Source organism: Fundulus heteroclitus, chromosome 5 (genome assembly GCF_011125445.2).
Source record: "Fundulus heteroclitus isolate FHET01 chromosome 5, MU-UCD_Fhet_4.1, whole genome shotgun sequence".
In the NCBI taxonomy this organism is placed as follows: domain Eukaryota; kingdom Metazoa; phylum Chordata; class Actinopteri; order Cyprinodontiformes; family Fundulidae; genus Fundulus; species Fundulus heteroclitus.
This window is the reverse complement of record NC_046365.1, coordinates 35521056-35538700: the sequence shown is the minus strand read 5'-3', so window position 1 is coordinate 35538700 and position 17645 is coordinate 35521056. Positions and strand designations below refer to the sequence as shown.

General features: G+C 38.4%; 1 protein-coding gene across 1 annotated transcript in view; it reads left to right on the top strand.

Moving 5' to 3' along the window:
* Positions 1-7334, top strand: part of tll1 (tolloid-like 1) — an 84824-nt gene extending 77490 nt beyond the window's left edge. Inside the window, exons 20-22 of the mRNA XM_012869729.3 lie at positions 2510-2723; positions 2975-3225; positions 4050-7334. Of these exons, the coding sequence (XP_012725183.2) occupies positions 2510-2723; positions 2975-3225; positions 4050-4184 (600 nt within the window). The 3' untranslated portion in view covers positions 4185-7334. The remainder of the gene's footprint in view (positions 1-2509; positions 2724-2974; positions 3226-4049) is intronic.
* Positions 7335-17645: the final 10311 nt, after the last annotated feature.

Here is a 17645-nt window from a genome sequence, read left to right as displayed (position 1 = left end):
AGAACGCATCAGATTCACATGGTAATTTTTTTTGCAGTGTGCTTCAGCTAATCCTCTTTAATTGCATTTATATTTTAGTGTAGCAACACTACAAAGCCTATCCTGTATGCATCTACATGCATACATAGATCACCCTGTAGTTCAGCTAGATATCAGGACTTCCTTACTTTGCTGCCATGCCGCAGCCACATGCAAGCCTTTACGCAGCACATCCCAATCGCCATCCAGTGCCATTTAATTTGTATAATCTGCCGTCACTGCTTATGTAACTGGGAATATTTTATGTGATTGGCGACAGCTGACACAACTGCATGTTTTTTCACATTTTCTGAATATTTGGTCACAAATGTTTAAAAGTACAAAAAAGGAGTGTACATTTTGCTGTATTATTATCAGGGAGTGAATTATATTGGGTCAGACCAGGAAAAAAATCATTATTTCATATTCCGATTTACTTTTTAGGTTAATTATACACATTTTAAAACTATTGCTATTTTAACAAACAAGCATTTTATTAGATGTTATCTCTTATCTGATGTATTTCTGACGTTTGGCCCTTTGTTTTACCTTGTGTTAAAGTGCTCTTTAAATAATGATGACAATGATGATGATTATGATCAGAAGAAACTTTTGCATCACCTCCCAAAAGCTGGAAAGAAAAGAGACAAAAACATTTTTTAGTCTAAATATTTTAGGCTAAAATATAAAACTTTTTATTTGTTTTTCTTTTGTTTTTCTTAAATCCCACCGTTGTTGGTAATTTCTGCCAAAACCTGCAGAATTTTGATTTAATCCATCTGACTGCAGTATTTGCAAGCCATACTCTGATTGGATGGGGGAAAAAAAACCTGTCTGTGATTGGCTGGTGGAGTGGACAGTTTTTGAAGTCGCGAGCGCAGAGCTGATGTTGAGCGTTGAATGAGCAGGTCGAGCAAAGCAAAGTCGGAACTGACCGCGAGGACTGTGGTTTGAGAAGAGTTTATCAAAATTGAGCACGCGCCAGACCGGGTTTGAGCGTTAAGAGTTGTCTCACTGCGCGCTCAGATTAGTTCCTGCCCGCTCAAACAGAAGGCACAAATGAGCCCCTGTGACTCTTTGGCGCCTCCCAGGGGACGCATGCCTCACCTATTGAAAACCACTGTTCTAGGGGATCCCGATGCAATCTCAGGCCAAAAGAGATATGTAGTCCCTCCACTGAGTTCAGGATCTCCCCCAGAGTCTCCTCCTACTGGGACACGACCAGAAAATCTCCAATGGGAGGCGCTCCTGATCAGATGTCCAAACCACCTTAGCTGGCTCCTTTCGATGCGGAGGAACAGCAGCTCTACTTTGAGCTCCTCCCCCTATCTCTAAGGCTGAGGCCCGGCTGCCCTCTGGAGGAAGCTCATTTCTCCTGCCTGTATCCGGGATCTCGTTCTTTCGGTCCTGATCCAGACTTCATGACCATAGATGAGGGTCGGAACGTAGACGGACTGGTAAATCGAGAGCGTTGCTTTCTGGCTCAGCTCTTTCTTCACCACAACGGACCTGAGCAGAAACCACAATCCATCTGTCTCCTGCTCCATCCTACCATCACCAAGATACTTAAACTCCGCTGCTTTGAGGCAGAAACTGACCCCCAACTGGGCAGGGGGGCAATGGCTTCAGACTCAGAGGAGCTGACCTTCATCCCGGCCACTTCACACTCAACCGTCTTTTCTGAAAACGATTAACTTTTTTTTTTATTTGGTGGGTGTCCCGAAAAAATAGTTTTACAACAGCTCACCAGGTAAAACCTTTAAAGGCTTTCCAGGCTTGCAATTAAGGTGAAAGAAACCAATGCATAATTTCGTATCTGACTCAGATTCAACAGTGAAGGAAGGGAATTAACCCTTTATCAGCTGAATTGAAGCTACAATTGCAAGTCAACCTCAGTGTTTTAAGATCCTTAGGTTGTTGACATTGGATGCATTTTTAAAGAACTTCTAGTTTTAAACATATTGATGTAGAAATGTAATGAAATCCTTATTAAAACACTCCTGTTTTGTAGTCATTTTATAAGTGGAACAAGAGAAGCAACTTCTCTGCAGGTTTTTAAAGGTCAAAAAGTAGAAAAAGAAACTTTTTTCTTGCTCCTCCATATTTGACCCAATAAATCTAGTAAATCCGTGAAAGCAGACACACTTAGTAAGTCTCTATTAAGTCTATTACTTTTTCTCCACAAAGTATCAACACATAAATGATAAGAGGTGGGTAGAGTCACCAAAAATTGTTGCGTCAAATGAAGTTGATCCATTAACACTGAAGCTTGTCTCGTATCTGCAGAAGCCTCCATCAGATGCAATAATTTACCATACACTTTCATTTTTGTCAGGGTAAATCAAACCTGTCCTACCTCTTAAGTTGCCTCCAGATTCAAAGAAATCCTTGGCATTGAAAATGCTTAAAAATGTTGCAAGTCCAATGAACTTTGTCTATTTACGAACCGGCAGAGGTTCTCTCACTGACCGTTCTCTGCTGATCTCTGCAGGCCTTTAGTGAGTTTGAGATTGAGCAGCATCAGGAATGTGCTTATGACCATCTGGAGGCCTTTGACGGGGACAGTGATGCAGCGGCCATCTTGGGCCGCCTGTGTGGCAGCAAGATCCCGGAGCCTCTGATCTCCACTGGGAACAAGATGTACCTGCGCTTCATTTCAGACGCATCGGTGCAACGCAAAGGGTTCCAAGCTACGCATTCCACAGGTAGGAATACTACCTGTATATTTGTCAGAAATATACTTTCAGGTGAATCACTGCATGAGTTTGTTCAGAGCATCAGTCACAGGAACTAGGTAATGATCAGCTCTAAGGAACAATAGCTCCCTCTAGTGGTTTATTAAAGTAGGTATTTGAGTGAATCGATCTCAAAGGGAGTTCACCTCATCAGAAGATCACAAAAACTATCCAGATTTGCAAATCCTGGTTACGTTTCCCTTTGTCTTTTTCTCTTTTAGAGTGTGGAGGTCGTCTGAAAGCAGAAGCGCGTCACAAAAACCTTTACTCCCACTCCCAGTTTGGAGACAACAATTACCCAGGTCACACTGACTGCGAGTGGCTGCTGACCACCGAACAGGGCTACGGCATCGAGCTCAGCTTCATAACCTTTGAAGTGGAGGAGGAAGCAGACTGTGGCTATGACTACATCGAGCTGTATAACGGATATGATGCCAATTCACACCGGTTAGGCCGCTTCTGTGGTTCCGGGGTGAGTTTAATTTCAGATTTTTTTTTCAGGACAGATCAACCTATCTCAGGATCGATGCTTTCCTTTTCTGGTTAAAGCAGGTTAAAATGTGGTTTGACATTCATGCGTAAACCAATAAATGTTCTTCAGTTCTCCCCTTTATATTTGTTAATCAGATCTAATCAGCAACTCCAAATGCAATATAAAATATGAGCCAAAACCAAAAGTTTCTGGTTGGACTAAGCTTTGATGCCTCAGTTTGACTTTTTTTTTTTTATTATTTTTTTTTTTAAAGAGCTAAAACTTGATAATAATTTACCATTTTATTTTGGAAAAAAATTCTCTTTATTCAAATGGAGACATTGATTTCTAAGGCATTTTAAAGTGAGCCGCTCCTACTGAGCTGCTGCTGATCCAACATCATCACCTCTGCAGCAAAGTTGCAAGAGTTTGACATTAACTCTTTATGTCTTTTGATTAATTGTGGTAAAATCTGACGCGTTCAAACGATTTGAAAAATGCAACTGATTCCCAGCAGCAAGAACAATCTGATTTTGTTTAGACCGAGGTAGATCTGGTTTTTGAGAAGATCTAAGGATTTTAGGTGCGCCTTATAGTCCAAAAATGATGGTACTTTTCCACAATCAGGCTCTGAAGTGTGGTTTAATTTCTTGTTTAACAAATAGTAGATAACAGAATAATAGATTATTGTGTGAAAGTGTATAAAGAGGGAGTACAGTCATTATACGTACTTACATATTCCACTGTATGTTGCTGAGCTAATGTCATCTAGTAAAAGTCACCTGTGCTGTTTAACGGATCGTCCTCCGTTTTCCCATCTTCAGCCCAGAGAGGAGATTTATTCCCCCGGAGATGCAATGCTGATCCGGTTCCACAGCGACGACACCATCAGCAAGAAGGGCTTCCACATCCGATACACAAGCAGCAAGTTCCAGGAGAACCTTCACGCCAGGAAATGACTCTGCTCTCAGCCTGTGACCTCCGCAGCATGGCAATAAGAAAAGTACAGGTTCTTCCGTCATCTCTGACCCACGGACAAATGAGGACGTCGACCAGCCGCCACGCGGGGGACAGCTGTTGGTGCAAAAAAATGTGTTTACAAAAGAGTCACCGAGCTCTGAGACAAAGCAGAAGCGAAAACGAGACTTTGAGGATCAAGTTTAAGTCTGAAGACAAAACGGGTTGCAGGAGATCCAAATTAGTGTGAAGTGTTACTCACGGACGCACAAACACAACGAAACCACTCGCAGGACATCCTTGACTCACATCTTCAACTGTAAGCTGGGTTTGAAGGAGACTAACGAACAGATTCAAAGCAGGAGTTTTGTGCTGCTCCTAGATCTGTGCAATTTACTGTCACCAGACAGCTGCTTACATCCACAGTAACTCAGACTGCTGACAGATGTTTTATTTGCCTTGGATGGCTGGGAACTGGCTACTTCAGCCCAGCTCAGAGCGGCTGCAGATTATTTTATTTCTGTGCATTGTTAAGCCCAATGTGTTTACTGTGTGTCTGCGTGCGCGAGTTCGCTGAGTAAAGAACAAGAAAAAAGGCCGAAGTTTGTCCTTTTACCCTTGGCTGCTTAAAGCCCGTGGAGGCCATCGTGGAATGGAACGGTGAACAAAGAAATGGAGATTTTATAATCTGTAATACTGATGTTAAGCCTTGCTTTATGTTGTGCTTCTAAGTTTGCATTGCCCTCTACTAACAAACATGTTTTATTGACGGTTCCGTATCCCCTAAGTTTAAAGTGGATATCCAAAGGGAATAGATCTCATGGCTGTCAAAGGAGAGACCCTCATGGTGCTAAAATAAAACCAAGAGTTTTCAAGTGGAGATACAATTGCTCGCAAAGGCATTCATATCCTTTGAACTTTTTCTCCTTTTGCAGAGTTACAACCACAAACTGAGTAGTGTTAGGATTTTATGTGACGTGCCAACACAGCGTGTTGCATAATTGTGAAGCAGCAGGAATAGAATACACGGACTCTGAGGAGTGTCTGTAAAAGCCCCCTTTGAGACAATACTTTGTAGAACGAGCTTTCAGTGATTTTACACCTTCAAGCCTTTCACACCCCTAGAGGCTGACATTTTTGTCTGTTCATCTTGGTAATATAGCTCAAGCTCCCTCAGGTACAGATTTCTCACAGGATTGTGCCCTGGAGTTTGACTAGGCCATTGTAACTCCTGAACATGCTTCGATCTACAGTTTAGATCAACCTGCTACAGCGTCTTCAACCTGCGCCTCCTGAGCCGCATGTGGCTCTCAAGAGCCTTCATAGTGTTACTTTAAGTTACTTTGGCCAAAAACAAAAAATTAACTAAGAAATATTTGAAAATGTAGTGAGAATAAAAAATGCGTGCTTTAACTATTTTCAGGCAATATATGCATAACATTTCCAGAAAGAATGACACTAATAAAGGAAGGAATATTATCTTTATGAATAATTATTCTCATCTTTTGGTTGCAAACTACATACTTTTTGACATTTTCTATAAAATTTTAATGTTACGTTGGAGATAATGTATTCATTCCTTTTTATGTAAAAGTTTCCTTTCATTTAGAGCCTAAAAACAAACATGAAATAGTTTTTCTTTACTTCAAAATCATAACAAATTTCTTATAGTCGATACTGTAGCAAAAGAAACAAAATAATAATAATTTCCTGAAGCTTTTTGTGGTGCTTAAAACATATTTGTTCAGCTGGATCATGGGCTAAAAAGGCTCTCTGAGTTGGAAAGGTTGCTGACCCCTGATCCGAACCATTCTCTTGTACCTCTAGTTGCAACGGGAACCTCCGCCCAGTCGCAAGTCTTTCACAACCTCTGGAAGGTTTCCTTTCAGGATTGGTGTGTATTTAGCTCCATCCCTCTTCCCTTCAATTCCGATAAGCTTCCCTGTCCCTGCTGAAAAAAAGCTTCCCCATCTGTGCAAAGTATATCATCTACACAGAGAAAGAGCTTGATGTTTTTGGCAGCCATAGTCAAAGGCCCCTCTCCAGAAAAGTGACACAACTAAAGGAATAAGCATCGAGCCAGGTGAAACTTCGATTGAGTGGAGGAAAAACAGGGAGAGGACATATATTTAATGGTTAATTGCAAGTAATAAAAAATGGAGAGTAGTAGGAAAGAGCAGCAGAGTGAGGAAAAGTGGTCAGTATGGCTTCCAGCAGCCGAAGCCTAAAACTTCAGAGCCTTCACAGAACAGCTGTATTCACAACGAGGTTAAACTACACACGTGTGGTTTCTGAAGGCATTTGGTTTCCCTGGATTTTACTGAGGGGTAGTGAGTGAAGGGGGCTGAACTACACTACATTTTTTATTAGCGAATAAATGTCAAAAACCATGTCTAATTTTTCTTCCACCTCACAAGGGGAAGAAAAATTAACAGTAGTTTGAGTTGGTTTGTCATGTAAATCTTACTAAAATACACTCAAGTTTGTGGTTCTAAAGTTGCAAAATGTGAAAAAAATGTAGGCTAGGAATACTTTTGCAAGGCACTGTCCGGCCAATGTGCAAACAGCCTGCTGGTTGCAACATCAGTTTCTCCAGATCTGTGGAACCACAAAAAAAATGCCTTACAACCAAACTTTTGGTTCCACGGGTATCTCTTATGCTCTTGCACAGCTGTCTACAAGTGTTTTGGCTGCATATAGAGTGGTTTTATTGTAAAAAGAAAACACCGGAAGTGTGATTTGTATGTGAGGTGTAGAGTGTCTACGGTGCATGCGTGTTTGTGTCGGTGATGCTCACGTGCTAACAGAACCTCCTTATGTCTTTGCGCATTGCAACGGATTCTGTCTGAATGCTTCCTCACGGTATATCTGGAGCATGAAGAGGAAGATGGAACATCAGCTGCATCGTTTCCGTGTTGAACTCTTAACGTGTAAGTGTGTGTTGTAGCTGATTTATAAGGAAACCATATGCGTGTTTTGGTCTGTAAGTTGTATGTGCTTAAATTGAATATGTCATTGTATGTGCCAAGCTCCAAGTGATCCACTCTGATCCAAACCAGTCGTTGTTTTCTCACTCCACGTCCGTGTCAATAGTCCAGAGACATGGACGCTACGTCCGCTGCATCACTCATTAAAGTACACACAGGTTCAAACAGCTCGCTTGCTTAATGTCTCCCTGCTGAATTTGATCTGAAGTTTATTATGATAATCTCACATTGATCATTTAAAGAAAATGTATAATTAGTGTACATTTTTTACTTGAGGAAAAAACCTGCACTAATTTATTTAAAAAAACTGCTTGTGCTAACACCAATATACCAATGGTCTAAATTGATTGGGCATGGTGAGTACATTAAAAGCAACATTTATTTGTAGCGCTTATATATTTGTTGTTCCAACCACAAAACCTGAAAACCACAAGCTTTGTGCTGTCAAAATATCTCCAAGGTCTCCTGCCATCTCTTATTTGTAGGCAATTCCTACAAAGAGCCAGGTTTTTTGTTAATATTTCAAAGTGACCTTAAAGGAACAGTAGGAAAATTCGAACTATTTTAAATGGAACTAAAAAAATAGTTTTGTAAAGAACTAAAGGTATCTTTTTAGATGAAATATGGTATGAAGTCACACACTATCTCTACGTGTTGTTTTCCAGTCTCTTGTGTACAAATCAGGGCTGGCTCCATGTGCACGTAGGTGCATGTGAACAGCTACCACTCAGGGCTTAGCCCCTCCCTGCCCAAAAAATGCCATCTTAAGAGCAGTGGCAGAGCAAAACGGCGGAGAGCATGTCTAGTGGGTCGAAACGCTCTATTGCTAACAGCAATATAAAGTTGCGTCACTTACTTCTTCGCTAGACATTTTCCTCCTAAAGGTGACGCTGTTTTGTTTGTATCCTTGCAAATATGTGCATATGAGGCGGCGTGGCTTGCCACACATCTTGTTTTGGTCTACTGTAAGCACCTAGTGGTGAAATTTCGCTTATTGTCCTTTAATTAGTACTTACCAGGATTTCTGAAAATGTTCAAAAATGTTTTTTTTTTTACTATTTTTCTTATTACAAGTTAACTGCCTTGTAATTTTTTTATACAAATATGTTTTTGTTTGTTTAAGTAAGCCGAACTCTGACCATACTCACCTCTATGCAGATGACACAGTTGTGTATTTAGATTTGTTATGGTTTGGATCTCTGATTGGTTATTTACCTAATTTTACATCTTAAAGGGACAGTGTGTAACTAATTTGGTTTTATTGCTTTTATAAATACGTTCTGGCAAAGTCTAATAACCTCACATCAAAAATGAAAGTGGTCTCATAACAGAATTAGTAGTTTATAAATACATAAGTGCGAGTGAATCCAAGGGGAGGTGCCATGTTTATTGTTAAAAAATATATATTTGCATTGCTTTTTCTGATTTCAGTAGCTGAAGAATGCCAACTTGTCAGCCATACAGGTTTTCCCTATCTGTTTCCTATATGAAGACCTGCTGTTGATGGAGGAGGAGTATAAACAAGCAAAGATGACTGTAGATCATTCTGATTGCGATTTTCTGTTGAAATGGAGAACCATCCATACTCTTTGCCCAGCGAGAGAGAAGAGAAAGTAACCAAGAAAAGAAAAAAGAGTAATGACGGGGAGAAAAATAGAGTTTATATCGGCTATTATTACCTGGAGGAGATCATTTGTGAGACAACAGGGATTTAAAACAGATGCGGAGGTTGCAGACTTTCTGCTGGACAGGTAAGTTAATTCAATATAACAGTGAATTTTATTTTGGCTTTATGTTATAAACAGGGCAGTGTAGAGCAGCAACTACTCTGTCCTCCCGACAGAGACGGCTCATTTGTTCGTCTCTCGCCCTCTCAAGGAGAGAGACGAACAGAGAGATATGTGAGTACATGGAGGGATATCACCCATTCACTGTTTGTAGTACATCAGCATAAGCGGGTGTCTTTACTCATGTTTATAGTCACTTATATTAGACCCCAAATAAGTTATTGCACATTCAGAAACAAAGTCCAAAAAATTGTGACTCACAGAGTTTACAAGCGACTTTAGAAAAAAATCAAGCAGACTTGGCAACTGTGCCAAAATCCATTTCACAGGATGACCATAGCCATTAGTAGTAACTTGGTACCAAATACATTGAGGACATGTTTACATTGTCACATTTATGATAATCTGCAACTTCTGTAGTAAGTTGTTACACGCTTCACAGCTAGATCGATTGTAATTTAGCGTACCACTTGGTGGTGCCCAAGTGTGACAATCTTAACCAATGGGGCTTTAATGTTGATAAAACTGTATTTAGGGTCTTTTTTTTAGGTCTGGAAGTATAGATCCAAATCAGGATAGCAGGAAAAAGACTGTCAGTAACAAATAATTATAAATATTTTGCTGTAATATAAGAACCCTCACTTACTTTCAAAATCCAAGTTTAAAAAAAGATTTTTTTAACAGAATTGTGATCAATTTGATTAATTTTAGAGACAACAGAAATAATTTACTTTCACTGGCATACATTAATGCCATACATTTCTAACATATAAACTACTGCATGGCCTGTTTGACACAAGGAAAGACAAACATTATAATCATGAGAAAGACACAAGAAACACACTTTAAAGATAATGGATGAAAAGTCTAACTCAAAATATCACTGCATGATCCCTTTAATATAAAAACCTTTGCTTGGTCTTTTCCTCTGTTGAAAAAGAAATTTTCAGTAACAAAACATAGGAGTTTTAACACGAAGATACCATAAAAAGCCTTTTCTTACAGGCATGTGAATCCTTGGACTACTGCACCAACACAAATGAGGATGCATGATAAATTGGATTATATAAAGTAATGTGTACCGTCCATTTTAAAACAAAAAAACTAAACTGACCCAATAATTGTTATTTAGGAACTAAAGGGCCCTAAACTCAAGTGAAAACAGTGTTGTGTGAACACACAATAAACAAGGTGATCTCTGAAAGAACTATTAGCTGAAAACTTAATAAATGAAAACATGACTTTCTTGAGCCAAATCCTTCAAGGACACAACTTTCAGAAACCTTTCACGGCAAACAGCAATTGAAGGGTTGGGTTTTGTCACATGGCTGGCCTTTAGCGGTTGGACTGCGTGGGGTGTGGAAGGAGGGATGCAGAGACAGAAACCGTCATGGTCCACAATATTTAATTGCTTTTTTATAATGCCCGCATTGCTCTGTCTTCTTTAACCCCCAGTTGGTCGAGGCAGATGACCGTTCACACTGAGCCTGGTTCTGGTTCTGCTGGAGGTTTTCCTCCCTGTTAAAGGGGAGTTTTTCTTTCAACTGTCGCTTCATGCTTGCTCAGTATGAGGGATTGCAGCAAAGCCATGGACAATGCAGACGACTCTCCCTGTATCTCTACGCTTCTCCAGGAGTGAATGCTCCTTGTCGGGACTTTGATGCAATCAACTGGTTTCCCTTATATAGGAAATTTTTGACCAATCTGTATAATATGATTGAATTTGACTTTGTAAAGTGCCTTGAGATGACATGTTTCATGAATTGGCGCTATATAAATAAAATTTAATTGAATTTATAAAATGCAAGATAGGTTGGTGTCGCAACGTGTCTTCTCCAGCAGCCACCCCGCAAGTGATGAAACAGGTGCTTTAAATACTGTCTCACTAACTGGTTAAAACCATTAAAACTCTCCAAGGGGTGTACATATTAAGATGAATACATAAAACTATCTAAAACCCTGCATAAACCCTAACAACAACCATAAACCATGTAAAACCCCAAGCTATCTTCATAAAATCCTAAACCAAACACCAAAGACAAACAGAAACCTCATAAATCATATAAAAGCTAAACTTGGCTCTCCTATACATTTCCCTGCCTTGGTCCAGCCCAGAACCGTCGTTTCTGCCCAGACCTCTTTTAGGTGATGGACCTGGACACAAGGACAAGGTAAGTACAAACAAAACAATTTTCATTAAAACACTTTAAGATGCAATAAAAAAAAACACTAAGGACAAAATGGCAATACTGCACAAACATTGACTTTGTTGATATTCTAATTTCTGTCACCCTTCTTCTCCAGAGCCCAACTACTCTATTATTTGTATATTACACGGTTCTAATAATACTTTCCTGGATACCGTGAATAACACAATGTCTATTTCCCCTGCATTTTTTAGATTGTTACATTGTTTTACATTTAAATTGTTTACATAAATTGCTGCTGCATCTTTACGCAGAAAATTAGTCCAATTTACTGTGATTTTTCAAGCTGTATGCAAAGAAAATTTCGTTCTGTAAGCACTTTGTGCATACAAAATGACAAATAAAGCTATCCAGGTCTATGTCTATTAAAGTGCTGCAGTGCCACTGGATCTAAAAGCAGGAAAAAGGAAATACAATCAATAAACACTAATACAATCAACTGTGTGCAATAATTTCTGAAATGTGCAAATATGCTTCCTTAAAGTGCTGTATGTTATCCAAAGTGCTAAATATGGTAGTTAAAGTCCTTAAGTGAAAAGTTAAATGTTCATTCTTAGATGTAACAAACAGCTGTTTGTTACAGGGTTTTTTGTGCTTTTACACAATAGGTTACATCCACCCATTCATTGCTGCAGATGGACATTTCAACTCGTGCTGGAATTAAACCCACAACCTTCTAGAAGTCAGATGATTATTATTCCCCTTATTTTAACATACCATGCAGAAAATACTTTCATGGTCAGATTCAGTAACTGTACGATAAATAAGTAAAATTGACATTAAAAATCTGAAAGAAAACCTTCACAAATTCTTAATCAGCCCTTTTCACATTCTAAAAAGAGAATGCAGCTCCAACCTAAACGAATTGCTTAAATTGGTAAGTCATTGAATTAAGTTGATCCAACTTAATTTATTCAGTTTACATTGAGTTATTGAGTTTAACTTAATGTATTTAGTTTAAGTTGTCAAATTAAACCACCGTAAACAAATGGCGTTAGGTGAACTTAATTAAGTTACTTGTTACCGATCGAATCCATTAATCTAAATTGGAGGTACATTCTCTTTTTACAGTGTAAAGAAAGTTTGCCTCTCTGGAACCAAGGCATAAAGACAGTACAAAAGTGGCTGAATGGGCCTATAAGTAGTTCATTTACAGAGGATATAAAAAGGTCCACAAACTTCTTGTGAAATACCAAGGCTGTGTGATATAAAAAAAATAAGACTAAGATAAATCCTTTTAAAAGCTACATTTACCCAATTTTATTCATTATTTGTTTAAGCAGCTTTTGATTAAATTCAACCATTCAGTCTTTGGTTCAACACTGCCTTGAGTTAGAGAGAGTCTGTTTCACAGGGAATAACGTTCAGCCGTCCCATTTATTCGTTTGTATCCCTTAAAGTCATAGAGGCTTCAACGGGTCAAAATTATCTAATCATAAAAGGGTATCAGTCATCCACAGCATTATTTATATACTGTGGTACAATGAAGACTGGCATTAATAATTGTAGAAAGGACATAAACACTTCTGTAACAGGATGTTTCTCCATCACTGATAAACACCAAAGACACCGGTCAGAGAGGCTGCCTGCAGATCGGCAGTAAACTGAAAGACCCGAACGCTGGCGATGGTTCTGTTCACAACAAGTTTGTATATTCTCCATATGTCTCAACAGAATCCCTTTCTTACAAAGAAAGCATTCAGGTCTGGCTAAAATAATCTATAGAACCCAGTGGGGGAAAAAAAGAGTTCTAGTCTCATTAAACTTAAGCATAAATACTAGCATCATACTTACAGTGAAACACAGTGGTGAAACCTTCAGTGTCTCCGGGGAAGCTGTAAATGAGCAGGTTTGTTATTTCACACCAAGCACAGTCAAAACAACCAAAGGACTGCCTCCACCAGAAGAAAAAGGGTTAGAGAGTCCCGCACTAAATCCGAGGCGTCTCCTGAGTAGGACTGTGGACCAGACATGCCCTCATAACAGATTTTTTTTTAATTTTGGCAAGTTAGAGTGAACAAATATGTTCAAAGAAGACCAAACGCTGAAAATCAAAAGGTGCTTTAAAAAAAATATCTGTCATTTTTTCATCTTAACCTAAGAGATTTGTTTAGTTTTCCAGTGAAATGAAGAGGATGAAAGTCACTTTAACGGTGAGAAAAAGTTAGAAAAGATTTTAAAACCTGGTATATTAACAGGGATGTGTAGACTGCTGATGTCCATTTTAATTGTCCCATTAGAGTTATAAAAAAAGGTTGAAAAATAAAACAACTGGACTTTTATTCTGAAGCTGAAGACGTTGTCTTGGTTAATTGAGAATGTTCACCAACATAGTCCCATTAGAGGGCTCTCCTTTTTTATTATTATTATTTTATTGGAACATCCAGTTTGTTGTGCTTCAAAATATATTGGCCTTCACATTTTCTTGCACTTTTTCTCTGCTCCCCATCAGTTTTACAACTGGTTTACTGATCAAGGATTCAAGAACCTCTCAAGTGTTTTCAATGGTTTTTTTTTAATATAAAATTCTCATTCGACTCATGTTAAAAGTCAGTCTTAGTGGTTTGTATCTTTATCAAAATATGAAAACCAGAAATATTTCCATTTCATCCATGGTCTTGTACTTTGATTTAACTTCTTTTTACCCTTTTCTATTGTTCTTTCTTCAGCTTCCTCGGCCATTCTCCCCCAAATTGATAGTTTCTACCTGATGGGAAAATGCACATTTCATTATTTAATAAATCTGTAAAAACAGAGTGGTGATTAAAAAATAAGTAATTTTCTTTTAGTAAAACCTGATAGGGAATATCTTTATGAAGGATTGCAAAAGCAGGATTATTAGTGCATCTATGTACAAAAATTCAGTGTGTTGACTTTTAACTACTACTACCAAAGTAAGAAATTAAAATATTTCCTCAGTATAACTCAGTATTCTCGCCTTTGGTCAAATAAACGCTCAGGCTAATGAAAGCCTGACTTTTAGTTATGAAGCAAAGAGATAAATATGTGGAGTTAAGACTATATCACAGCAGAAAATTTGGTTTAAATACACAGGAAGAACAGATGTATCTTAACAGGGGCTTCTTTCCAACTAGAACAAATCAAGTTCTGGTTTTGCTCGTGTTCTACCCAACAATCAACACACACAGCTCGAGAAATGGAACGCAGCCCTTTTTAAAACATGTTTCCTTTACCTTTAACTCAAAATGTGTGCTGTGAAGTAGGCTAATGACAATTATGTCGTCTTCCCACTTCAAAAGAGCAATACGATTTCTTGGTTTGCTGTTTTCTCTGAGTATTCAATTCAAAAGCTATTTCTTTTGTTTGTTTTTGAAATATTTTCCACACCATTTCCTCTTGCTTCAACAGACCAGAACTGGTTATTTTATTGTATTATTCCATCACAATAATGACTGCATGATGAGTTTAATGGTTTGAGATATTTCCATCTGATAATTCTACCCAACAGATCAGATTTAATCAATTTCAAATGTGTGATTATGATTTTAATTATCTGCCACTCATTTAACAGTTGTCCATTCTGTACTTCTGTTTTTGTGATCTAAAATGAGATTCTTAATTATACTATTTAGAATATATATATATATATATATATATATATATATATATATATATATATATATATATATATATATATATATATATATATATATATATATATATATATATATATTTAAATAATCCTGTGATTTTTTTATTGCATATATATTTGCCTTTAGGTTAGAACAACAAAAGCACTGTAGCCACTACATTTTAAAGGTTCCTTATTTTTCGTTCAGCAAATTGAGGCGTCTACTGCTTTACTTCTTTGTGGCCACCAGAGGGCGCCAGTGCTGAGTTTATCAAAGGTCAACGCTTTGAAATGGATCTGGAATTTCCCAATAAAAATGTCTTTTACCTTTTCCCAAAGAATCGTTGACGTTTCCCCGAATTAAACTAAAGACGAATAAAGCAGACTGCTATGTGTTAATGAGTCCAAAGCTGTGTGGTGATTTTCTTATGTAAGATGTTTTGTAATCTGCTCTCTTGGGTGGAACTAAAACCATAAGCTGCGGGACTGGGTCAGCTCGTTGTCGGCTGACATGGTGGTTTCTCCATGTTGCAACGATATTGCAGCAGTTTGTTAAGCCCTCAATCCGTATTTGGCTCCACCTAGAGGTCACCAAGGAAACTGTAGTCGGCTAGAAATCCCAGAGTCCATGAATTCAAGTTCCAAGTTTACACATTTGTAAGATTTTCGGTAAATACGAGAACACTTTACTCGAAATACTGGGGAAAAAAACGATATAAAGCTATATTCCTTAAACGTATCATCCACAAATAAGATCTGTAAGTATTAAAAGGCCATTTTCCAAATAATAAAAAAAAAAGTTGAAGAAAATCCTGATTTGTTTTTAACAAAGAATGTCAGTTTGAGTGTTTCAGACAAAATCTTCACAGTCTCTCAGTTGAGGGTGACATAAAAGACCAAATGAACGACACAGTCGGCTTCAGTTTACAGCAAACATTTTCTAGAATATATATATATATATATATATATATATATATATATATATATATATATATATATATATATATATATATATATATATATATACTGTGGTAATCCTGGTCAGTCAATCCATTTGGCCTATGCTCACACTGCTGGCAGCTGTCTTTTTATTTTTGGTCCAGGAGCAGCTTATTGCAATCTGGAAGTACTTAAGCTAAGAAAGTATCTATCATGGTAGGCACTGGCAGGTGCAGCTGCCTCTCAATCAATTAGAATATCATCCAGCTTCTCAGAAAATCAGACTATTACATAAGAACAATAAAAAAAATATTTTTAATAACCAATCAAGGGGAAGACTGAGAACTTGATAATTTCCAGCTGCCAGTCATCAAAACATTCACAGGGAGGGTAAACCACCGAAGGTCGTTGTTAAAGAAGCTGGCTATTCATGCATCTTAATGGAATGTTGAGTGGAAGGAAAACATGTGGCAAAAAAAGATGCCTTGAGAGAACAGTGAAGCAAGGCTCATTCAAGAGTGTGGGCAAGAGTCACACGATGTGGACTAAACTTCAAGAGCTGCTCCAGACAGATGTATCCAGGTAATGGGCCACAACTGCTGCATTTCACCCCTAAAGTAGAGACAGCATCAGAAAAGAAAAAAATCTTTTAAGATTAAAGTACGTGTTGTGGTTTATCTGTAGATCAAGGTTCAATAGAGAGAAGAGTGGAGAGGTACTGGACCCACATTGTTTGAAGTCCCGAGTGAAGTGTCCACAGCCAGTGATGATTCGGGATGCCGTGTCATCTGATGGTTCTGGTCCACTGGGTTTTCTGAAGTCCACAGTCAACACTGCATTCCACCAGGAAACTGCAGACCACATCAGCTGACATGCTTTATGGAGGGGATGATTTTATTTTCCTGCAGGACTCGGCACCTACCCACACCGCCAAAGGTACCAAAATCTGGTTTAATGACCATGGTGTTACTGTTGGCCAGCAGACTTAACTGATGAAGATGAGAGACACCAGTAGCAAGAATGCAGACCAGCTATAAGCCTCAATTAAAGCTACCTGGGGTTACTAAACACCTGAGCAGAAGGAAAAGGAGCCCCAAACAAGCACTGAGTACATTTACTGCACACTAAATGAACATAACTGTCATTAGGCTGACATTTCTGGTGTAAAAATCCTTCTTTTTGTTGATCAGATGTAAAGTCAAAATTTCCTCAGAAACTGAATTTTGTGCTCTGATATTAAAAGCTGCCCAACAAACAAATATTTTAAACAGGATTAACTTAACAGTGACACAAGGCTCCACTTTAATTTTTAAACTTTGACGCCATTGTTGTGACTGGAAAACATTTCCAAACAGACAACTCTAACTTTCTTGCTACAAAGGGATACAAGAAAGAATACGATTTGACCTGCTGACCAGCAGTGTAGAGAAACAAGTGGGGGAGGGGGAGCAATGCCTGTGTTTCATACAGCCAGAGAAAAGTCACTCCAGCACTTTCTCTGGCGTCTTATTTACAAAGACTTTGCTGAACTTGCTGTAGCTTCACGCTGAAAGTGGCCCATGCTGCATAATTTCCAAATTTCTTTTGCTCTTTTGTTACTTTTCTGCTTAAAAACCGAGCAAACGAATCACACACCTAACACTGCGAGGTCTAGATCAGACAATAAATGGACGTTGCGCATTGTAATGTGTTTGTGCGGGTGGGTGGCGGGAAGCTCAAAACCATCCAAGCATCCATTTGGTCACATAGCATCTTTAATACCACCATTATAATAATTAGGATATCAAAAGTATCGAGTATACATACATAATTTGCATTGCGGTACACAAATCTGAGGTGATTTGTGTTTTTATATCTTTCATTCGTTGTTCTCAGGATCAACTTTCATTATCTCGACATTGTGCTGATACATTAAATTGTCCTGGAGAACTCAACACTATTTCAGGAAGGA